We start from the raw sequence: 24,139 nt of genomic DNA, 5'->3' as shown, positions 1-24,139 counted from the left end.
TCACTTTCTGCATTTTTTACAACATTGCGTTAATAAATAAATAGACCTGACTTTTGTTTCTTTTTTACATAGTAGTTACACAATCAAGTCGTAATTTACATAACAAAAAACAAACAAAAATACAAACCAAGTCATAACTCTCTGTCAAAACGTCTACCGCAAATAATTGATATTTTAAAAAATAAGACACCGAAATACAATAATGTTAAAAAAAAACAGTAGCTTTTACAGCGGAACCGTTCTTAGAGGACAGTTTCCATCACGGACATATTAAACGGACGGACGCAGTCGTATTTACACGTGAGGTTTCAACCAGGCTTCTGTGCTAAAAAAGGTGAAAATCTCAAATGGGTTTATTTGGACAGTTTAACTAAACTTTTTCTATTTTTAATAGAATTTTTGACGTACATTTTATATTTATTGATTTATTTTACGTACGTTGTTTCCTTAGTCTCTCGCTTGTTATTTTTTCCCCTTCGAGATGGGCAACCTAAGAAAGAAACACAACTGGAAGGGCAGACAAAAGTGCAACCCTACACAAGCAGCAAACGTAGAAAAAAATGAAATTACATTGGAACTACAAGGTAATTCATAGCGACATGGTCAGCTCGTTTTGTGGGGTTTAAAAGCAACTTCCGGTGTCTCTGCTGTCCGTAGATGGAGACAGACTGAAAGGTGTCGATGAGAGCAACGCATTGGTGCTCCCAGCCAGAAAAGCCAAAAAGAAGAAATCGACAGTGCCTCCTGTTTCCACCAAGAAGCCTCTCACTAAGAAGCAGAGGAAAGAGCTGCAGAAAGTTCTGGAGAAAAAGCAGAAGAAAGCTCAGGTAAGACCGCCCAATGCTGCTGAACACCACACTTCCTCCAAGTGACTTTTTATCTGACTATTAATGATTGACACGTGTCTTCTGTTCAGAGGGCTGACATCCTGACCAGACTTGCTGAAGTGCAGCTTCCAGAATCTGAATTGAAGCTACTGTACACAACGTCCAAACTGGGCACTGGAGAGAAGCTTTACCACACCAAACAGTATGTACAGAAGACCAATAAGCTTTTATTGTCATTTTCCTGTGGCAGATCCCTCAATTGTTTCCAACTTTCAGGTCATCAGAAGAAGTAAAAGATGGAGATTCTGGTTCAAAGATCAGCAGCGTCAGTGGGGCCAACAGGAAGAGAAAATGGAAAGAAGAAGAGGAGGAGGAGGAGGAGGAGGAAGAAGAAGAAATGAGTAGTGAAGCCTCATCTGATGATGATGACAATAATGACAAGGACGAAGTAGAGGAAGAAGATAAGGTGGACAAAACCGCAGAAACAAGCGAGTGCAAGGAAGTGAAGTCTCTTAGTACGGGCACCAAAGAGGAGGAGGAGGTTGAGAGAAATCAAATGACGAGGATTCCGCAGCCAGCAGTCTTCATCCCAGTTGATCGATTGCCAAAAATACAGGTGAGAATCAATGTCTCTTTCCTCTAGATGGTATTTTTTTCTGGAACGGTACATTTCATCAATGTAATGTACTGTAATAATTAGGGATCGACCAATATGTTTTTTTGGGGCCGATACCGATTTTTTTCCATCACCCTTAGCCGATGGCCGATTTTGCTTGGGCCGATATTTGTGGCCGATACTGCTTTTGATCCCTCAATTTACATGAAAAAATGACCATGATAAATATTACAGGTCTCATGTTTAAACAAATATTTATTGAAATGTAAACACTGAACACAGTAGGATTCAGCTTTCTTAAACACACATTTAAACGGCATTATCAACTTTAAAAGGAATAAATATTCAACCATGTGCAAAACATTTCTGTCGTAGTTTAAATTTATCTAGCATCAACGTGATGACTGCTCCTCCGCAGTGTGACGGGCACCCCCCCCCCCGCCTCCACACACACAAACACATCACACTGACACAATTTAGTACGATATATAAAACATTTCTCTCATCATTAAAGTTCGTGTTGAGCACGAAAGAAAGACCTCTCATAAGCAGACACGGCCGCTCCAATTCCTTCTGCGTGCGTGTGTGTGTGCGTGCGTGTGTGCTCGGAGAGAGCGCACACACAACACAACACGCATTTAAAGTTACATAGTTGTTCATTCTTGTTCTGCTCAACTAGTGAGTGCTTTTATTCGTCTGTTGCGTTGGTATGTGATGTTTTTGGGCTTTCTTGTTGTCACACCGTGACTTTATACCTGTTATGCCTAGCGATCACCCAGTGAAATGTGATGGGCTTAGTAAAGTGCTAAAAGCAAGCTAACTCTATTACTTGTTGTAACTCTATGCCCTTGTAGTGATTCAACAGTGGGGGCGGGGTACCGCGACTACGTGTGTTGCGGGGTCCTCTGCCTGACTTTAAATCATGCGGTGGAAAAATACATCGCCGAACCCACGCGCGTAAAGGCCGATACCAATACAAGGAAAAACGCAAATATCAGCCCGATATATCGGCCGGCCGATGTATCGGTCGATCCTTAGGAATAATGGTGCCGTCCACATGATAGCCACCACCGTAAACCAGGAAGCAAACTGCTAAGTCCTGGACAAACTTCTGCTGAAATCTGACCTCTGCTGACTTACATTCCAGCTCTTTAGGCCGTAGTCACTCAGTGGATAGAAAATGTATACTGCTGTACAAGCTGTACACTGACTACTTTAGTCTAGTATTGTCGCTTGTGAAGATATAATAAAATGGTTACTGAAATGTGACGAATTGTGAGATACTGTATGCCTCTTGTAGCTTTGCTAAAGTAACAAGTGTTGTGTTTGTGGCTTGCAGGAGGCTCGTTTGAAACTGCCCATCTTGGCAGAGGAGCAGATCATCATGGAGGCCGTAAGAGAGAACCCTTGCGTCATCATCTGTGGAGAAACTGGAAGTGGAAAAACAACACAAATGCCTCAGTTTCTCTATGAAGCCGGCTACGCCAGGTTTGGATCTCTCTCTGTGCAGTGCACATGCAGACATGGAGATGAGTCGTGTTAACTATTGCTGACTCTTCACAGTGAAGCGGGCATTATTGGCATTACTGAGCCAAGAAGAGTAGCAGCAGTTAGTATGTCCCACCGAGTGGCCAAAGAGATGAACGTGTCCACACGGTAACACACCACACCTGCATTCACAAAAGCTAATATTGTTGTCAACTTTATTACATTCATTACATTACATTACATGTTTTGTGTGTGTTTAGAGTGGTGTCCTATCAGATCCGATATGAGGGGAATGTGACCGATGAGACCAAAATCAAGTTCATGACAGATGGTGTTCTTCTGAAGGAGATCCAGAAGGTCGAGTACTATAGTCAATCTTACCAAACACTGACATATGTTGTTTGTTTGCTTCTTTTATGTTTTTTGGTAGATTAATCCACTGTTTTCATGGGTTTTATGTTTATTTTTGTGCTTCAATTTGGGATGTAGTGTTTTTATAGCATCAAAACACCTGTTATATTCAGTAAACTTTATCTCAGGGGTCTCAAACACTAGTTTGAGGCCCCCGCCTTGATATGAAAGTTTAATGTTAGTGCGGCCCGCACAAGTTTGATATGGATGCTGTATGGTATCATGTACCCAGAAAAAAATATTAAGTTTGATTAATGTTCATGTTAAAGGTTAAATAACTGTTAATAGTTATCCTCCCTATCCGTGTGGAAGTGGTAAGTTTTTGGCTATTTAAGTTTAAAGGTAATAACTTGAAGGCTACCGTTTAGGTCGCTAGCTCTCTAGTTTGCGAGTTAGCACATGTCTCAAGACCCTGCAGTTGCGCAATATGTTGTAAATAAAAAGAGTATAAATGTGACTATAGTCGTGTTTTGTCATGTCTACAGGGCTCTAATAATGCTTTGTTCATTTTAATCTGAAAAAAAAAATGTGTCTACCCACCAACTATATGTGGTTTCTTAAGTTTTTATTATTTGCCGTTTTATTATTATTATATTTATTTATTTATTACTGATTGATTTTCTTTATTCTTGATTTGTTTATTTATTTTTCATCTTTTTCATCAGTTTTTTTTTAATTTTTTGTTTTTAATAAATGCGTTTTTTTGTTTTTGGAAAACCTGATGCGGCCCAGTCTCACCCAGACCTGAGCTCCAGTGGCCCTCAAGTAAATTGAGTTTGAGACCCCTGCTTTATCTAATAGTGGTGGTCCAGTCTTGATCAAGTCATTTACTGCTTTTTATTGTACTGGGACTTGCTGGTGTTTTGAACTGGAACCTTAAGAGTTCATTGTCATTCCTATGTAACCAGGATTTCTTGCTGCGGCGTTACAGCACTATCATCATCGACGAGGCCCACGAGCGAAGCGTGTACACTGACATCCTCATTGGACTGCTGTCTCGTATTGTTCCACTCAGAAACAAGGTAGCATACAGCATATGTGTGTGACTTTTTTCATTTTTATGCCACACTCCTTTATCTCGCTGATTTGTGTGTATATTCCTCTGTAGAAAGGTCTGCCCATGAAGCTGCTGGTGATGTCAGCCACTCTGCGCGTGGAGGACTTCACTGACAACCAGAAGCTGTTTAAGATGCCTCCACCCACCATTAAAGTGGACGCTCGCCAGTTCCCTGTCACTGTACACTTCAATAAACGCACCCCACTAGATGATTACACAGGGGAGGCCTTCCATAAGACCTGCAAGATCCATCGGATGCTGCCTTCAGGTGCACAATTGTAGTTTTTTCCCACTTTTCTCTGCTTCTTTGCCGCCTTCCCAAGTGGACAGTCTTTGTGGAATCAATGTCATGCGTCCATGCTTCAGGGGGTATCCTGGTGTTCCTCACCGGTCAGGCTGAGGTTCACAGCGTTTGCAGACGACTGAGAAAGGCCTTCCCTTTCAACAAGGGCAGCACAACCACAGGTGAGTGTGTCACACATCTGTATTTTGAAACAACCAAGTTTTTACCTGATTTTTTTAATGGTCTTTCTTGTTCAGGTGATGAGGAAGAGGCAGACAGCTCAGAGGCAATGAGGAAGTTCAAGAAGGCCAAACAGAAGAAAACTGTTGTATGTGTGACTGTTGTGTTGTGTTGTGATTTACCCGTATTCAACTAGTTTACATTGTGATACATTTGTAGTTCATTTCTCTCTGCTAACAGGCACTGCCCCGTATCGACTTGGGCAACTACTCTGCCTTGCCCGTGGACGAAGGCGACGAAGACAGGGAAGCAGGCATTGCGGAGGACGAGGATGAAGGCTCTGACTTGGACATTGGAGATGATCCTGGTGACACAAGTGAGCCTTGTCGCTTTTTCAACAACAGCACAGGATTATGAAACGTGTTATCAGATGATGTGTCATGTTGTGTTTTGTTCCCGTAGAGGAGAAGGCTGACCCCTCCATCCCCATGTACGTCCTCCCGCTCTATTCCCTGCTGGCTCCTGAACAGCAGGCCAAGGTGAACAAACTCACCTGGAGTGCATCTAGTGTATTTTTAATTGTGTACACATAATACAGTCAATATTTAATTGAAGGCTCAATGAAGACATTACATTAGAATCCCGTCACATTATGGGACCAACAGTAATTGACGCTGTTGGTCTCATATTTTTGACACAAGACACACCCTAAGAAAAAATAAAAATCTGAAAAGTTTCCCATAATCCAGAAGGGAACAAATATTGTCATATAACAAAAATATAGATCATTCAAGATAGATTAGAGATCAAAATTTCAGATTTTGAGCTTTTTCCACAAAAAGTCTGATACATTTTAATATTTAGAAAGAAAACATTTTATATTTTTTCCCTGTTATGATAGGGATTTTAAAATGTTCTATTTTATATGATGTCCTCTCAGGGCATTGAATTGATCACAACTGGACTGTATAGTATGTTTTTCTCCTGCAGGTGTTCAGGCCCCCTCCTCCTGGGACTCGTCTGTGTGTGGTTGCCACCAATGTTGCTGAGACCTCGCTGACCATCCCTGGCATCAAATATGTGGTTGACTGTGGCCGGGTAAAGAAACGTTTCTATGACCGTGTGACGGGCGTGTCCTCGTTTAAGGTGACTTGGACCTCGCAGGCCTCAGCCAATCAGAGGGCGGGTCGAGCTGGGCGAACAGAGCCTGGACACTGTTACAGGTAAGAGATATTTGGTGTTCATTTACCGTTTTGTTTGCGTGGGGAGAATATGTTCCTGAATGTCAGTTATGTCATTCTTCTCCAGGTTGTACTCGTCTGCAGTGTTTGGAGACTTCAGTCTGTTCTCTGAAGCAGAGATCACTCGCAGACCTGTAGACGATCTCGTTCTGCAGATGAAAGACCTCAACATAGAAAAGGTCAGATCATCAGCTGACTTGAGTTTAAAAAAAAAAAAAAATCATATATTTTTATTTTTTTTGTCTACAGGTGGTGAATTTTCCTTTCCCCACTCCTCCTTCTATGGAGGCTCTTGTTGCAGCAGAACAGTTGCTCATTTCCTTAGGAGCTCTCGATGAGCCGCCTCGCATTGGAAGGTAACTGTCTTCCACTCGCCCCCATTTGCCATTTTGGGTATACGCTGACCAGCCACAACATTACGTACACCTGCACCATCTTTTGTGATCCAACACAAGTGCAGTGTCAAAAATTGTACCTTTGCAAAGGTAATAATGATGCATTTTGAGTGAACGATTACTTCCTGATTGAGAAACATGTGAGTGGTAACATTAATGCTAAAAAGGTATTATACTAAGGTATTTTTGATTACCAGTATTTAACACAACCTATTCTGCACAAAAATGGGTGAGAAGATATTATATTACTGTATAGTCCACTCGGTTTTCAGCATAATTAACTATAACATACATCTAATCCAAAATGATGTTATTGATGTAATCAGCCATGTTTATTGATTATTTTCTACTCATCATTAATACTTTGCTGTTGGATGTTTCCTACATTCTGGCCATTTTGAATGCAACATTAAGTCAACCTTAACCAGGAATAGCTTTGTAACTATCAAACATAGACATACTGTATATACATCGGTGTGTGTGTATATGATACATGGTGCTTTGCCTTTTTTTGTTTGCATTTTTTGCTGTTTTGTCAAGTTTGTTGCCGCAGTGCAGATGGCCTGGCTCTCAAGATTATATTTCTTGTCATTAAAGTGCCATTTGCCAACTTCCAGGGTAAAAGAGATGGAGCGAGCCAGGCTGAGCTGTCCCATCACACCGCTGGGCAGAGCCATGGCCACCTTCCCTGTCGCGCCACGCTACGCAAAAATGCTTGCGCTCGGCAAGCAGCAGGAATGTTTGCCCTACATCATCGCCGTGGTCGCTGCTATGACGGTCAGGGAGCTTTTTGAAGACCTCGACAGGTGAGGACGCATTTGGTTTGATACGGTATCCACAATAGATAGTGAAATTAATCATGATTATTATTCAGACCTGCAGGTAGCGAAGATGAGAACTCCAAGCTCTCCCAGCGGAGGGCTCGTCTGGCTCAAATGAGGCGGCTGTGGGCGGGGCAAGGGGCGTCACTCTTACTTGGGGACCTCATGGTCATGTTAGGCAAGTTTATTTTTATGTCGGGTGCCATCACATGCATGCACAAATCGGGTAACCCTGTATGTGTTTTTTACTGCAGGTGCTGTCGGTGCATGTGAATTTGCAGGCTGTACGCCCAAATTTTGCGAGGAAAACGGGCTTAGATACAAAGCCATGGTGGAGATCAGGCGACTCAGGAGTCAACTAACTAATGCAGGTACTCACAACTGCACAGGTACTCACAACTGCACAAATGCAGAATTGATAAAAGCACACAACGTCATACGATATTTCTTCCCAGTGAACGCTGTGTGCCCAGACCTGTGCATGTTTGTCAACCCCAAGATGAATCCGCCAACAGAGCACCAGGTGGTCTGCTTGCGACAGATCACGCTAGCAGGGCTCGGCGACCATCTGGCTAGAAAAGTTCAGGCGGAGGAATTGTTAGATCCAAAATGGAAGAACGCTTACAAGGTGAGCCCCCTTGTGTGGGCTTGTTTTTGGTATCAGTCTACTACACCCACTCACATTTTCACCATCTATAGACGCCACTTATGGACGACCCTGTGTTCATTCACCCGACGTCACCGCTGTTCAAAACACTCCCTGAGTTTGTCGTTTACCAGGAGATCATGGAAACCACCAAGATGTACATGAGAGGTTAGTTTATACAAGGACTAACTTGTAAAAAATGGAAAAATAATGACAGCAAATCCAACAACCTTCATAGAAAAGAACCCTTGTTAATGGCTGTACTTTCCTGTTCCACTCAGGTGTGTCCGCAGTGGAAGCCGAGTGGGTCCCCCGGCTCCTGCCACAGTATTGCCATTTCAGCTCTCCTCAGGAGACACCGCCGCCATGGTTTTGTTCCTCCACAGGCACCATTCGGTGCCATCGTTCAAGCACCTTTTGTAAGTCGGGACCGCTAGTCGTGTGTTTACTTTTTTTTTCTTTTTAATTGAAGAAAATCGAAAAGCCTGTGTCTTCTGTTTTGTAGTCCGAGTGGCCTGGCAGCTGCCTGCTGTGGAGATGGAATATCCAGATGGTTTGGAGCGATACAAGCTCTTCGCTCAGTTTCTACTAGAGGGAGAGGTACTGAAAGAGAGCACATTTAGGCTGCTCATATACATGAACAATGGCCGTTGTGAATTCACTGTACATATTAGCAGAGGCTATTCTAGAGTCTGTTGGGAATCGAGAAATCACAGATTGGCCCCATTTTTGTTGTAGATGTTCAATGTTTGTCAGCTCAATTGGGCTTGGGCCCCAAGCAGTTGCCTGCCTCGGAGCGCCCTGCCATATTACAATAGAAATATCATCCCTTTCAGCTATACAGCAGCTTTTTTATTCTACCAATATAAAACAGTTTGACCTCTCAGAGTTGTTGTTTGTTTGATGTGCAGGTCTGTCCTAAGCTGAAGGCCCACAGGAGACATCTGCTGTCCAACCCCTCTATTATGATGAAAACTTGGGCCAAGTAGGTCCTTGCCCTCACACACATCATCTCACAGAAAGAAAAAGACCGACTTCACACTTTTCTCAACTATAGGCTGCAGCCCAGGACAGAAGCTGTGCTTGGCGAACTGGTGTCCCAGAGAGTCGACTGTAGAGACACCCTCGTCTCCTTGTGGAAGACTAAAGACAAATGTGTGGATTTGTTGTCACTGCAAAGACTCCATTGTCTGCTTTGATTTAAGTTTTCACCTAAACTGTGTTTTCTCCTCCCACAGTCCTGCTGTCTGCTTACTGCCAGTGGCTACCTGAGGCCATGCATCAGGACATTGCCAAGACCTGGCCTCCACTATAAAGTCTGGCTTGGGAAACAAAGGAAGACCTGCATACAGAAGACCAGAATGGCCATTTTCACTACTCTGTATTTTATATGCTATTTGTACATGCATCTAGTTGGAGAAAATGTCTCAATTATGAGTCAAATAACATTTAACAGTGGCTCAGAACGCAAAGCATGTCGTAAGGTTGGCGGTTTCATCCTTGCTCCCTCCACCCAGTCAATGTCGTAGCGTCCATGGGCTACACACTTCACCCACCTTGCCTCCAGTGCTCCCCACACAATTGTATGAATGTCCACGTTTCTGTTAGACTACAGGGCAGCTGTGTCCACAGATGTAAAATACCACCACCAGTGTGTGACTGAGGACTGAATGTATAATGGGTTCACTTCATTGTGAGGCACTTCTGGTACCTTGAAAAGTGCTGTATAAAATCTAAGCCATTCATTGTTATTAATTGTGCTCCTGTCAATCATGTGCATTTGATTTAGTCTTTATAAGACTCATTAAAATATTAAGACTGATTTGGGTGTTTTGTTAGCTCCTTATAGGAAAATACCAATATTGATGTAGTTTTCTACTATTTAAACTACTACCGCCTTTTATATTAAAATCTTACTCTGACGTACTACATTTTACTATTCATCAGTATTTTTAAAAGCAACATTGTAAGTAATTTCTCAGGATTACAAGTCAGTTGTATCAGCGCATCTCAGTGAATTCGAATCTTTATTAGCTATATAATAATAAATCGTATTTATTTCAGCATTTCAATTTTAAAAGGGAAACGTTTAGGATTAAAAAGACTTCAGAGAGTTTTAAAATGCGATGCCGGGATTGGTTGGACTAAGCTCCGTCGTTGTTTACGTCAACCCATGTACTTCCGGTATGAGCGGAAGACAACAGAAGGGAGCTACACGGCTCGTATGTAAATGTTAAAGAAGCATAACACAAGCTTGTATCTTTGTTTTGGACGATTCGAGGGAACAAAGATCAAAACGTTAACATGGTAAGCAATGCTTGCTTTTAACTACAACCACTGACGAAGCCGTCAAAAAGGGCTAAAACTCTTACGCTGTTAAGCTAGCTGCTGCCAACAATAACACTACAGCAAAACACGCACCGTCATCATGAAACTTAACACCAGCAAACCGCCATCATTAATTTCTCTCTTTCAAGTATGTCAGGATTAATAACACGATGTGTTTTCTTTCACAGTTTTCCTTTCACGTCTTCGACCACCCGATGACTCGGGGGTTCCAGAACCGCTTTTCCACTCAGTACCGCTGTTACTCGGTGTCGATGCTGGCAGGTCCAAATGACCGATCTGATGTGGACAAAGGAGGCAAAAGTATGCTGGGTTTATAGATAGCTGTCATTAAAGTAGCAAATACCCCCTGTTAATCACTCGTAATTTGTCTTATTCACTCCTCAGTTATAATGCCACCTTCAGCACTTGACCAACTCAGTAAGTACACCTCTTTATACTACCAAGTCCCTCTTTCACTTTCCCTCGTCATTGCTAACTGTCCTTGTGTTGTGCACCTACACAGGTAGACTTAATATTACCTACCCTATGCTGTTCAAGCTAACCAACAAGAATTCAGACCGAATGACACACTGTGGTGTTCTGGAGTTTGTGGCCGATGAGGGCATCTGCTACTTGCCACACTGGGTGAGAAAAACACAACCTCCCAGTATTTCTGGTGTTCTTTGCATATTTTGACATATATTGGTGTATATTTTCCCCTCAGATGATGCAGAATCTCCTGCTAGAGGAAGGTGGTCTGGTCCAGGTGGAGAGTGTTAACCTTATGGTGGCCACCTACTCAAAGTTTCAACCACAAAGTCCTGACTTTTTGGACATCACAAACCCAAAAGCAGTGTAAGGAAAATAGCAGTGTGGAACATAAAAGAGATCCTTCGCTCATATTGTATGTAATATATCTTGTTAAACACTTTTCAGCCTGGAGAATGCTTTACGGAACTTTGCCTGCTTGACCACTGGTGATGTCATAGCCATCAACTACAATGAAAAGGTAGAAAATTAATGACTTGTGTTTCCAACTATTAATACCGGTGGATCAAAGGACCTGCTAGTGTTCAATCGAAAGAAGTAAACTATCAACAAAGATTGCAGAGTTCCATTTCAGAGCCTTTACTTTTGATGCATTTAAAACTGAATTGTGTACTGACTACTTTAAAGTATGTCAGTGTTTCATGTCGACCATATTGGACCTTGAGAAGATATTTAAAATGGCTGCTGAAATGTGAATGGTGTACACCCTTCAGTGATATCCTACATGTCTTTAGTGTTGTGTCTCTTTGTCTTATTGATGCCTGACTTCTAACAAGAAGAATCTTATATAATATATCTTTCAGATATATGAGCTCCGGGTGATGGAGACCAAGCCGGATAAAGCTGTATCCATCATTGAGTGCGACATGAATGTAAGTATGTTTTCAAGTACAGTCATCCCTCATTTATCACTGTTAATTGGTTCCAGACTTACCGTTAAGTAGGATTCCTTGTTTATAAATGCAATATTTTTGTAGTTGGAGCATACTTACAGCCCTTAAGACAAAAAAAAACACTCTTTCAGTCATATTTACACTCATTCAAATAAAAACTAACCCATATGAAGGGGGTAGCACTCTTTTTGGAATTCATTCACAATCCTTATGTGAAACATGAACACATTTCTTTCCCTTTTCTGTGCATTCTAGCGCGAGAAAGTCATGGGAAATATCTGTTATAATATGTTTTGACACTGAAACCGACAAAAAAACGGCAACTGTGTTCCATTTACATACCTGACTTGTATATTAACCAAGCTACAGCGATATTATTATTGCAGCGTCATTCACAAATGGAATTGTGGATACCTAGCTCTCAATTTTGCTACAAATACTTAACAAGATGCTGGTTTGCTGTCAGCATTTTTTTTACCTGAGGACTGGAGCACAAGTCTTGTGCTGGAAGACACAGCCATCCCAAAAAGAGAGCAGACATCGGAAGACATTTTGGCGAAATAAATTAGTTTCAAAGTGAAAGCTTTTGCTTGAAATGTATCTTTTCACAAAAAGCCATTTTGCTCCCTTTTTTGTGGTTGAGAACTAATATTTAGCTGAAACTTACCTATGTTCTCCTGCTGATTGCAAACGGTAGAAACAAACATTATTTTCCCTGAGAGGCTAATCTTTCTCATGTCTAATATTATTTGTGCCTTGAAAAATCATCAAAAAGTACAGATGGCCTTTGAGTTGAATGAGCTGATATGTCATTACTCACCACAGGTGGATTTTGATGCTCCTTTGGGTTACAAAGAGCCCGAACGCCGGACTCAGAACCAGGAAGAACCAACTGTATGTAGCACAAATTAAAGGGTGCATGTCAGTATGTTGTGTGCTTTAAGCTCATAACACAATTTGTGTTATGTCTACAGGAGGAAGAAGGAGATTCAAGCAGTTACTCCGATATGGACTTGGGATTCAGAGTAAGATGAGGCGTACGTACATAACCTCATAATAGTATGTGGTAACACTGAGTCTACTCCACAGGCTTTCACTGGCTCTGGCAATCGTTTGGATGGTAAAACAAAAGGGATTGAGCCCAGCCCTGCTCCTCTGGCGGCCAGCGACATTAAAAGGTGAAAAAAAAATACTTCAGTCTTCACCGTCCGCTTACACAATTGAATACCATCAAATACAAGAGCTGTATTCAAAGATAGCGTCGTTTCATTTTTCTGTCATACAGAGGTATTCCCAACTATGAATTCAAAGTTGGCAGGATCACCTTCATCCGAAACTCCAGGCCACAGCCTAGGAAAATGGTAGATGATGTAAGTCCACACATGTAATATTTCCGTACAATATAATTAATATCACCAGTTTTGTTCGCCATCACGCCTTGTGCTGACATTCCAACGGTTCTTCTCAGGATGATGCCATGAACAGATTCATCGCCTTCTCCGGACAAGGACAATCATTACGCAAGAAAGGCAGAAAGCCTTAATGGGTTCCAGCAAGACTTCAATCACACCTACACACACACCTACACACAAACACGTATTGACACCTACACCGGCAGATTGAAATCCTCCTTTTGAGTGCACTGGGACGTTGCATCTCCATCCTTTTGAAATTGCAGTTGTGCTGTGGAGGTGGGCTTGGACATTCTCTTTTAGTAAGTGCTGCTGCTCAAAGGTAGGATCCATAAAATGCAGCCAGTGGTTGGTTTGAATTCTTTTCCCAAAACATGACCAAGACTAATTTTTGAAGCATCATTATTTGGGCTTGAAGATTTACTTTACCTATTATTATTTTGTAATTATTATTGTTGAGGATTTTCCAATCCGCTTATAATATACTGTTATCCCATTAGGCTTCCCATTGTTGTGAGAAAATGGGTGCAATATTTGTTTTTAATAATCTTCGAAAAATGTTTCATTTTCTGAGACATTGTATGGGTCCTTTGGTTTATTTATAAATAAATAAATGATTGTTACATTAAAGATGGCTGTTTTTATTGTTCACTAACCTCAACATGAAACAGGTGTGTTTTGGTTTGTGTATGACCAAGATACGAGAAAAAGGCCAACAAAAGGTGTAATATTTATTCTGGGGAAGGAAGTATCGTATATGTTTCCGTGTGGCATTAATAAGGCTGTGACTGCACCCACGTCTACTGACAGGGGGCGCTAATGCACTAAATGATGGACGCCAACCGCCACAAAACCGAAGAAGAAGCAACAGCACTAGCAATGGAGAAGTCTGGGGAGAGAATTTGGAGGGTAACTTAAAACACGAATTAAATGCCGACAGTTGTAGTTCTGTTAGCATTTTGAACTAAAATATTGCCCGGTTTTAGTTGTAAATTAGTACGGTAATGTAGGCTATAGTTTCTAAATACTGCTACGTTAACAACTAGTCATGTCAAAGACCGTGAAGGCATCAATTTGAATTATATTTCCATACACGCCTACGTAGACACTTTATTGTAAATGCATTGCCCTTTTGATACGTACCTTTTAATTCACATATGTACTTGCTTAACCACAGTGCAAATATTTGCCATAAATAGGTGATTTCTTCCTTTGTGTTCCTTGCAGACCCCTAGGGCCTGCAGTGACTACTGGAGTGAATATAGACACTGTAAAAGCTTGCGGAATCGTTTTCATCAATACTACACTTATGGGACATCCCCATCCTGCAAGCAGTGGGAAGAGGACTACTACAACTGCACAATGTGGGAGAAAAACAAAGGCACTGAGGCTAAGGTACTAAATCGATTAATCACATTTCACTTTAAAAAGTTGTGTCCTTAAAGAATACGATATGGTTGTGTGTGTTGCAGGAAGCGCTGCTGAGGAGTGAAGGGAACAGAGTGTCAGAGCAGAGGAAGTTCACCCCAGTATGGGAACTGAGACAGCAGCCACCCAGCGACTGGCACTTGCCCCTCAACCAAGGAAAACCTCAGGACTCTTGAACTCTAAACATGAAAACTGTGCCAACTATATATTGTACTGTATATCACAACAAAGGAGTGACGTGTGCTTGATTGGTCAACACTATTCCTCATTGGGCCACTGTGTGAATTGAAGTGGCTGAATGCATTTTTGAGTCGTGGATTCCTATAAAGCAGCTACACAGGATAACCTGCATAGAAAGCTTTTTAAATCTTCCAGATTCTGCACCTCTTTCTGCAGCCTTTCCATGGATCTCCCGCTTCCCACCCAAATGGTCTGTTTAGTTTATTTAATCCACAGCCCGCCTCCAGACACGGCCACTCCAATGTGATTGGTCAGATTCCCCCAAGCGCCTCCAATGACCTCTGGATATGTAGGTCCACGTTTACAGCGTGCAGGTCACTTTTAAGTAGTATACTACAGTAGATTTACAGCAATTAGCTACTTTTAGTATGGGAATTTTTTACTATGCTGGGTGCAAACTGAGAAGCAAAGAGTAGCATAATGTACTGTATTCGTATTATTTTGTGTAACAAGATTATCTTCGAACCTTGCATTTTCTGGAGTTATCAAAACTGTGATTGATATAAAGATAACATTTCATCACAATGGTTCTGTTCTCCATGATTAATATTTGGAACAAATCCGATTATACAGTACACATTACACAGTACACAATTTCTGATTAAACATGAACATTTATTACACATTTTACATGTTCTCACTTAATTTCAAGGTTCATGAAAAAAACAAAAACAAACGGGAGGCTTCTCATCACTGTGTGTAGACTTTAGTGATGTCGGTGTACTTCCCTTCAGGCGCTTCATATGTGGTCTTTGGCGGCGTGTAAGCAGGGCCTTCGTGAGTGAAAGGGAACATCTGGAGGTCTGGTGTTAGTGCAGCCTGGTAAAGCTCCTCAGATTCAGCCTTGAGTTCTTCCAACGCCTCCGTCTGTGCTTGCAGGGCCAGCTCCATCGCCTGTACTTCAGCCACGTGCTGCTCCTGTAAAACAGATGAGCGTGCCAAATGTAACCTACAGATGATGAGTGGAAACTGTTGTAGGAGGTCACATTATATTTTTCAATTACATATTTGTACTTGCTCCACTCCTTTAGCAGCAGAGCTCGAGCTTCACTTTCGTCAAAGGACAGCGTTGGAGCAGAGCGTACCCTTAAAGTAAAAGAAGAACTTCAGTATTAGCAAGTGTGAAGCAAAGTACACAGCCTGTCTATGGGGTGGTTGACCTTATTTGGATTTTGAAACAAAACTCATTTTAAATTAACCATCTTTATTAATTACCACGACGATAGAGTGAGGGAGTGACTGTCGTGTATGTTGAGTTAATCTGCTCTAAGGCCAACAGTCACCATCAAGCATGAGGGAAATGTTAAGTAACAATAAAAGGAACCCCACCTGCTCTCATCCAAACATTTGGTTGGTGTGATAAAGTCCTCAATGGGAATGAGCTCAGCTGGAACCCTCTCCAACTTCTTCAATTTTTTCTTCAACCGCTCCCTCACCATCAGCTCTCTTCTGGGGTCCACTTTCTTCTTCTTCTTTCTGGGTTCCGCACTTTAAAAAAAGACAGTTTTTGGTTGTGTATGTGTTTAAAACACACACATAGGTGTTGTTAAATGAATACTTCACCAGTATTGTCAATCCAAACTGAGCATTATTATTATAATCACACTGTGGCCAGAGAGTATTTAAGGAATGTAACACAAGTATAAGCTAGTTATGAATGATTACAACAATACAAATGTAAAAATCAGCGTAAGGGTTATTCTCTCGCGTAATACCTGAGAGGGGCAGAAGTCCTTATTGTCATCGCTGCAGAAAACCAAGGGCTCTGAACACCAGCATTTTCTGCTGACACAAAACTAAAAACCACACATACAAAAACAAGAATTAAAAAAGCCCAAACAAGACCCACAGTCATTTGTCCAGTAAATAACCTTTAGCCTCATGTGGCTAGCATGGCGTACACTAACTACATACAATTTCGCCTACTATTAAAAACAACTACCTTGTCTGTCGTGAGAAAATCCTCCCAATACAGCGAAATGCGGCCAGAGACATCTTTGTCAATTTAGTCTAAACACATTGTTGAGTGATGAAAATAGAGAAAGGTTCAAATGTATTAGCATCACTTCACTAAGCAAAAGACACGGCGCGCACTGATGACGCACCACTCGTTTTCGCCTTCATTCCGCGAAAGCACATTCGCGTATTTTTCTTATATGGAACTTCAATACTCCAGTTTAACTACGCATTATCTTATACGTTCTAAGAATATATACTTATTTATTAATATGTATTTAATAAAAAATGAGTGCGGTTGGATATATTATTTGGCGACAATAGTAGCGAATGGTCCGATGCGAGTAAAAAGATACGCCACATGATTTAGGTAAGGGAATACCGAGCACGGGTGGAAGGACGTACCAAAGTAATCTGTTTGAATAAACAGTAAACATAAACAGTTGATAAAATATGAGAATCAAGGTGTCAATGTGTTGTACTATACTAGTCTGAGGAAGGGAATTATCTGTATATATTGTGAACGCAGAGCTAAAACACAAAAAGGGGGCGGTAATGCGCCAAAGTAATGGGAGCCAACCGCCATAAAACCGACGAAGAAGAAGATTTAGGTGAAAGGTTGCCAACATTTGCCTGCAATGACTGTTTGAGCTAACAGAAGATTTAAGTGAAGAAGTTTGATTGCTGTACTTTCTAATAGTCATCATGGCACTACTCAGAGGTAAGTAGCTCCGTTTTAATTCAAATCAAAGCGGAACTATGACATTGTTTACAGTACCGTTTGACAGTTGTGTGACAATGTAGCTGACGTTTTATCAAACGAAAGAATATAAAGTTGACATTGGGAGAAGGTGATTTGAGATTTTGGAGCACAGTGTCTGGTTCATTATGCTGGAGACGAGCCGTTTGCTATTTACTGATCATTGTTGTTAACAGGGCAAGGTAAACATGTCTTCTGCAAATATGGTGGTAAGATCATGATGTGGCATAGATTTAGTTCAGTTATGACACAAGTTCGGACATTTTTATGTTTAGAAGGAAAACATGACAGTTGTACATTATAATTCCAGTCAATGAAAAACAATAATGGTGGATGGTGTTTATATTTTGCTGCTGTTTTTCTCCACAGGTGTATTCGTGGTAGCTGCCAAACGCACTCCATTTGGTACCTATGGTGGTGTTCTGAAGGACCACAGTGCAACAGACTTGGCTGAGCATGCAGCCAAAGCTGCCCTGGCTGCAGGGGGCGTGGTACCAGAACTAATAAACAGTGTTATCATGGGCAACGTCATGCAGGCATGTAACCTTTTAAACCCTTCTATTTTTCAACAGTTTTAAATACGACTCAATAGTATAGTGGAAGCGTGTGGTCCAAAATCACTCCGACCACTCGCTCCCAAAGACATAATGATACTTCTTTTACATTTTTTTTTTGCACTAGAGGCAAAATGAGGTGTTGATGCATCTTTCATTTGGTGTAGTTTTAAGCCGGAAAAATAGCCACAAGGTGGCAGAAGTGTCTTTTTAAATGAACTCTGCCTGCATCTTTCCCATTGTAATAGGCTGCACAGCAACCAGGAAGTGAAAAGGCACGGAGTCTTGTAAAATTGAAGAGATTTCACACTGAGGGGAAATTTGAATGCATTCACACACACACAGTTCAGTTCCAAATGTTCATTCATTCATTCATTTTCTACCGCTTATCCTCATGGGTCGCAGGGGGTGCTGGAGCCTATCCCAGCTGTCTTCAGGCAAGTAGCGGGTACACCCTGGACTGGTCGCCAGCCAATCACAGGGCACATATAGACAAACAACCATTCACACTCACATTCATACCTATGGACAATTTGGAGTCACCAATTAACCTATCATGTTTTTGGAATGTGGGAGGAAACCGGAGTACCCGGAGAAAACCCAAGCATGCACGGGAGAACATGCAAACTCCACACAGAGATGGCCGAGGGTGGCATTGAACCCTGATCTCCTAGCTGTGAGGTCTGCGCGCTAACCACTCGACCACTGTGCAGCCAGTTCCAAATGTGCAAATTGTAAATAGTCCATGGTGTTATATTTGTAAATAGACGGTTATTTTCATGTAAAACAACTGTTTTTTTTTACGTTGTTCATGTTGTGGAAAAATCTGACTGAAAAATCAGTCAAAATAATCAAAAATGGCCGGTACTGAGAGGGACGGCTTTTGAAAAATGAGTTTAAAAAATGGATCATTAAGTTGCAAGTTTAAGTGCATTGCTTTTGACACAGTGTACTCACATTATAATGCCATATATTATTACATTAATGAAAAATTACAGACGGCCTCTCATCTCATTTGACATTGAAGAAAGTAAACTCTAAAATATTGTTTGTCATAGATATTTAAGAAAAAACATGTTTGTGTGTTTTTCCACAGTATTTGTCAACTTCTGGTTTCAACTGTTACAATTGCATTTAAAAGGTGAATTTTTCATAATTGAATGTTTGTCTCACCTCTGTCCATTGTTAGAGCTCAGCAGATGCCCCCTACATTGCTCGCCATGTTGGCCTGAGGTGTGGTGTTCCTATCCCAGTGCCGGCTCTCACTGTCAATAGGCTGTGTGGCTCTGGTTTCCAGTCCATCATCAGTGGTGCTCAGGTAAACCCCCCCTCACTAAGAACATTCACCTTTAGACTGGCATCCTTTCTTAACACGTTCTTCTCTGTTTACAGGAAATCTGTCTAAAGGAGTCTGAGGTTGTCTTGTGTGGTGGTTCAGAGAGCATGAGCCAGGCTCCCTACGCTGTTCGCAACATCCGATTTGGTACAAAGTTTGGATTTGATCTCAAGGTTGTATTTTCTTTCTTGTCTTATCGCACTTCACTAAAGTAGACTAAATCTGAGTGTCTTTGACAGATGGAGGACACCTTATGGGCGGGGTTGACTGACCTGCATGTCAAAATCCCAATGGGCATCACAGCAGAAAACCTGGCAGAGAAATATCAAATCACACGAGAGGACTGCGACAACTATGCGTACCAGACACAGCAAAGATGGAAAGCAGGTTAGGGAAGCTACCGCCTCATCTCACTTCATATCCTTCTTGCATAAAACTAAATGGTGCAATGACCAGCTAGTTATGGCAAAAAAGGGAAAATATACATTTCAAGCATAACTTTAACCATGAACTATTTACACTTTCACATTTGCATCTGAACTATGCACCCTTCAATGCATAAGGCCGAGTGGTTAGCACGCAGGCCTCGCAGCTAGGAGACCCGAGTTCAATTCCACCCTCGGCCATCTCTGTGTGGAGTTGGCATGTTCTCCCCGTGCATGCGTGGGTTTTCTCCGGGTACTCCGGTTTCCTCCCACATTCCAAAAACATGCTAGGTTAATTGGAGTTTTTAATTGATGTATGAATGTGAGTGTGAATGGTTGTTTGTCTATAGGTGCCCTGTGATTGGCTGGCGACCAGTCCAGTGTGTACCCTGCCTCTCGCCCGAAGACAGCTGGGATAGGCTTCAGCACCCCCGCGACCCCCGCAAGGATATGTGGTAGAAAATGAATGAATGAATGAATGAGTTCCATATGTAAGATTTTAAAAAATGTATTATTTGAACTTGCTTTCTACCTTTTTATTCTCCAAAGGTTATTATTTCTTACAATTTCCCTGTGGCCCTAATCCTCCATTATGTTTGCTTTCTCTCAGCACACGAGGCTGGCCACTACACGGCAGAAATCGCTCCTATTGATTTAAAATCCAAGAAAGGCACAGTATCCATGGCCAAGGATGAACACCCTCGCCCTCAGACCACCATGGAGCAGATGGCCAAACTGCCGACCGTCTTCAAGAAGGGGGGGACTGTCACTGCTGCCAACGCTTCAGTGAGTCGTCCTCTAAACGATAATATTCAAACTGAAACAATGTGTTTTAACGCCAGTGTTTGTTACCTCCTCAGGGTGTATCTGATGGTGCTGCTGCTGTGGTGATCGCCAGCGAGGATGCACTCGGTCAGCACAAGCTCACTCCGCTGGCAAGAATTGTGGCCTATCATGTGTCGGGCTGCGACCCGAGCATCATGGGAATCGGTAAGTAAGATAAGATAAGATATGCCTTTATTCGTCCCTCAGTGGGGAAATTTGTATTGCACAGCAGCAAGAGTACAGAGTCAGTTAAGCAGTACAAAATACACAATATAGAAAAATAAACAATATAGACAAGTATTAGACCAGGGTTCAATCCCACCCCCGGGCATCTCTGTGTGGAGTTTGCATGTTCTCCCCGTGCATGCGTGGGTTTTCTCCGGGTACTCCGGTTTCCTCCCACATTCCAAAAACATGCTAGGTTAATTGGTGACTCCAAATTGTCCATAGGTATGAATGTGAGTGTGAATGGTTGTTTGTCTATATGTGCCCTGTGATTGGCTGGCGACCAGTCTAGGGTGTACCCCGCCTTACGCCCGAAGACAGCTGGGATAGGCTGCAGCACCCCCCGCGACCCTCGTGAGGAAAAAGCGGTATAAAATGAATGAATGAATAGACAAGTATTAACAAAATCAACAGTTTTTCCAGAGTTATATACAATACAGTATGTAGATAATATGAAACTAGATGAGATATGACCAGTCTATACACTGAGATCTTGTTAGAGAATTAATATGAGGCATTATGGAAATACTTCACATAGAACTTAGTATATTGCATTTAGAGCCCTAAAGTAAGTAAAGAATAGAGCAAAACTTTAGGGGTGTCCAGCCTTTTTCCAGCAAGGGGCGTATGGTGAAAAATGAAAGGATGCAAGGACCACTTAGATTTGAAGCTTTGTGATTATTGATGAAAAGCCTATTATTAGTATGAACTTGGCTTTTTTTCCTAGTTTTGCTGTTAGTTTATTTTGTGTATTAATTTAGAAATATTACAAATTTCTTCTTTAGTCTTTGCAAATTTACTCCTGACACCTTTTTAATTTGTTTTTTGTTTCTAGCAATATTGGAACTTATTAGAAAATATATTTTTTTCTTTAATAGTTCAAGTTTATATGGAACTCAAAATCTATTTTCTTGTTAGAATATGGCTTTTACAGCTGTTTTTACGTTTTCCTACTATTTCAAGTTTCTTTTTTTTAATTTTCTTCTCAGAGACTTCATTGACATAATATTGACTTTATTTACACAACCTTTTAACCTTTTCCACATCCTAATTTTCCCCAAATTACTGCTTTATGCATTGTTTTGTTTGTTTTTCATAATATTCCATCCATCCATTTTCCCATTATCCTCACGAGGGTTGCGGGGGTGTGCTGGAATGACCCTCGGCCATCTCTGTGTGGAGTTAGCATGTTTACCCCGTGCATGCGTGGGTTTTCTCCAGGTACTCCGGTTTCCCCCCCACATTCCAAAAACATGCTAGGTTAATTGGTAACTCCAAATTGTCCATAGGTATGAATGTGAGTGTGAATGGTTGTTTGTCTATATGTGTCCTGTGATTGGCTGGCGACCAGTCCAGGGTGTACCCCGCCTCTCGCCTGAAGACAGCTTGGATAGGCTCCAGCACCCTCATGAGGATAAGCGGTAGAAAATGAATGAATGAATGTTTTTGGAATGTGGGAGGAAACCGGAGTACCCAGAGAGAACCCATGCTTGCACAGGGAGAACATGCAAACCCCACACAGACATTTTGCCACTCTACGCTACTAAAATTAAAGGGATAATCTGACATGAAGTTGTATGGCATGCCCATCAGCGGTGTGACATCAACTGACTTATATTTACATTTTCTTTGAATCCTCCAGGCCCAGTCCCAGCCATCACTGAAGCTCTCAAAAAAGCAGGCCTCTCGCTCAGTGACATGGACCTGGTGGAGGTTAGTAATGAAAGTTACATTCAGATGTGTCACTTAAAACTGTGCCTCATTATATTCTTAAAGGTTTTGCTTTTTGTGGGCAGACCATAAATATATCAATTAATTTCGAAATACAAATGTAGAGGTAGCCTTTGGTGTACATAGACCAAGATGTAGATCTTTGAGTTCAGCTCATGAAAAACAGGAGCAAAAACACAAATGTTGCAAATATGAGTGTACGTATTTTACCGAGAAGGCCAAGTGGAGGATTGACTAGACACCTGACGCATGGCACACTTCCTGTCCGTCCATTTTCCTCTTTTTAGGCCTCTATTCAAGTAGCAAAATATGCCATATGTGCTGTACTCATGCACTCCAAAATGAATGAATTTTCACATTTTCGAAATAACAGCATTTCTCCAATCATCGCCTGCTTCTAATTAAAGACCCGTAATCTCGTTGTTTCAGGTAAATAAATGCCTGAGCTATAATTCAAGCATTCATGTTGTATACTTGATTGCCTTCCACAGGTAAATGAGGCATTTGCCCCCCAGTACTTGGCTGTTGCCAAGGCTCTCGGTCTGGATCCAGAAAAAAGCAACGTGAACGGCGGCGCCATCGCCATCGGACATCCACTCGGCGCTTCGGGGACTCGCATCACCGCTCACCTGGTTCACGAGCTCAGGTAGCCGGGTCATGAGAATATGTGCTGTCATCGAGAGTTATTTTGTCCCGCTATGAATGATTCATTTGTTTTTTTCGTGGCAGGCGACGAGGTGGCAAGTACGCCGTGGGATCAGCTTGCATCGGAGGCGGCCAAGGTATCGCCATCATCCTGGAAAAGTGCTGAGTTTTGCTGTCTTAGAAAAGGAATGTCACTGGAGAAATCTGTTCGCTCACATATTCACATAATGTAAACACGACTGATTTCATGACCTTTTGCAATGGAAGTACATTTACACAAACATTGCCTTACGTGAATAATCCAAAATAATGAATGAGTTTGTGAATGAAAGACTTAGAAGCTGTGTATAAAAACATGACATTTGCCTTTATGTATTTTAATCAGCCCATTACAATAATCTCTGACAAAAATCATGTTTTAGGATTTCTCTGTTGGATTGACTCAATAAATGACATTTTCAAAATGTGTTTTATTTTTATTTCTTTACTCATAACAGTGCTGCATTAGACCTCCAATTTTGAATGATGCTACATTTTTGGTTTAGAGGTGTGTTATCTCACAATATTTTCTTGAACTTTTAATGAAATGCATATAAAGTTACAATTTTTGTGGTGGCAAAAGGGGGAAATGCATTATGGTCTTTCACTTTGTCACCTTCAGGACAGTTAGCACATTTAACTACTGATGACGCAGCATCCGGACCAACTTTGGGTTCCGTATCTTACCCAAGGATACTTTGACATGATCACAGGAGGACGGACAGAGGATCGAACCCGCAACCCTCGGGTTGAGAGACAACTGCTCTCAGACCTGGATGAGGGCATCAGTCAACTTCTGAAAAGTCTGTGGTGTGATATAGAGAACGA

General features: G+C 41.6%; 5 protein-coding genes across 6 annotated transcripts; 4 read left to right on the top strand and 1 right to left on the bottom strand.

Moving 5' to 3' along the window:
- The first annotated feature begins 262 nt into the window (after positions 1–262).
- On the top strand, positions 263–9,787 carry dhx37 (DEAH (Asp-Glu-Ala-His) box polypeptide 37). Of its 2 annotated transcripts, none has more exons than XM_058070396.1 (27): positions 263–333; positions 450–584; positions 658–827; positions 917–1,029; positions 1,104–1,443; positions 2,783–2,931; positions 3,007–3,099; positions 3,192–3,288; positions 4,251–4,364; positions 4,451–4,667; positions 4,766–4,864; positions 4,940–5,010; positions 5,103–5,238; positions 5,325–5,401; positions 5,853–6,085; positions 6,171–6,282; positions 6,353–6,459; positions 7,116–7,304; positions 7,373–7,497; positions 7,574–7,690; positions 7,775–7,947; positions 8,019–8,133; positions 8,247–8,384; positions 8,471–8,565; positions 8,877–8,950; positions 9,023–9,120; positions 9,204–9,787. In XM_058070396.1, exons 2-27 carry the CDS (start codon positions 482–484, stop codon positions 9,278–9,280), a joined length of 3,432 nt encoding a protein of 1,143 aa, XP_057926379.1. In that variant the 5' UTR covers positions 263–333; positions 450–481; the 3' UTR covers positions 9,281–9,787. The 2 variants fall into 2 exon arrangements, with proteins under 2 accessions (XP_057926379.1, XP_057926380.1); XM_058070397.1 differs by having other exon boundaries at positions 263–334; positions 482–584.
- A 336-nt stretch (positions 9,788–10,123) lies between these two features.
- ufd1l (ubiquitin recognition factor in ER associated degradation 1) lies at positions 10,124–13,777 on the top strand. Its single transcript, XM_058070757.1, has 12 exons — positions 10,124–10,272; positions 10,482–10,614; positions 10,699–10,731; positions 10,817–10,938; positions 11,018–11,148; positions 11,230–11,302; positions 11,646–11,714; positions 12,561–12,629; positions 12,710–12,760; positions 12,825–12,913; positions 13,021–13,105; positions 13,204–13,777. Exons 1-12 carry the CDS (start codon positions 10,270–10,272, stop codon positions 13,276–13,278), a joined length of 933 nt encoding a protein of 310 aa, XP_057926740.1. The 5' UTR covers positions 10,124–10,269; the 3' UTR covers positions 13,279–13,777.
- A 186-nt stretch (positions 13,778–13,963) lies between these two features.
- On the top strand, positions 13,964–15,425 carry c4h22orf39 (chromosome 4 C22orf39 homolog). Its single transcript, XM_058070409.1, has 3 exons — positions 13,964–14,056; positions 14,375–14,542; positions 14,620–15,425. The coding sequence occupies exons 1-3, from the start codon at positions 13,976–13,978 to the stop codon at positions 14,749–14,751; spliced, it is 381 nt and encodes a 126-aa protein (XP_057926392.1). The 5' UTR covers positions 13,964–13,975; the 3' UTR covers positions 14,752–15,425.
- Positions 15,410–16,927, bottom strand: mrpl40 (mitochondrial ribosomal protein L40). The gene is made up of 5 exons (XM_058070408.1): positions 16,758–16,927; positions 16,531–16,611; positions 16,145–16,303; positions 15,820–15,901; positions 15,410–15,733 (listed from the first exon to the last, which is right to left on the bottom strand). Exons 1-5 carry the CDS (start codon positions 16,808–16,810, stop codon positions 15,506–15,508), a joined length of 603 nt encoding a protein of 200 aa, XP_057926391.1. The 5' UTR covers positions 16,811–16,927; the 3' UTR covers positions 15,410–15,505.
- Positions 16,928–17,157: 230 nt separating this feature from the next.
- Positions 17,158–23,736, top strand: acaa2 (acetyl-CoA acyltransferase 2). The gene is made up of 10 exons (XM_058070407.1): positions 17,158–17,492; positions 17,901–18,067; positions 19,275–19,403; positions 19,478–19,594; positions 19,661–19,808; positions 20,457–20,632; positions 20,707–20,836; positions 22,539–22,609; positions 23,119–23,273; positions 23,357–23,736. Exons 1-10 carry the CDS (start codon positions 17,477–17,479, stop codon positions 23,436–23,438), a joined length of 1,191 nt encoding a protein of 396 aa, XP_057926390.1. The 5' UTR covers positions 17,158–17,476; the 3' UTR covers positions 23,439–23,736.
- Positions 23,737–24,139: the final 403 nt, after the last annotated feature.

This window comes from Doryrhamphus excisus, chromosome 4, assembly GCF_030265055.1.
Source record: "Doryrhamphus excisus isolate RoL2022-K1 chromosome 4, RoL_Dexc_1.0, whole genome shotgun sequence".
In the NCBI taxonomy this organism is placed as follows: domain Eukaryota; kingdom Metazoa; phylum Chordata; class Actinopteri; order Syngnathiformes; family Syngnathidae; genus Doryrhamphus; species Doryrhamphus excisus.
The sequence above is the reverse complement of the archived record's forward strand: the minus strand, read 5'-3'. Positions and strand labels throughout refer to the sequence as shown.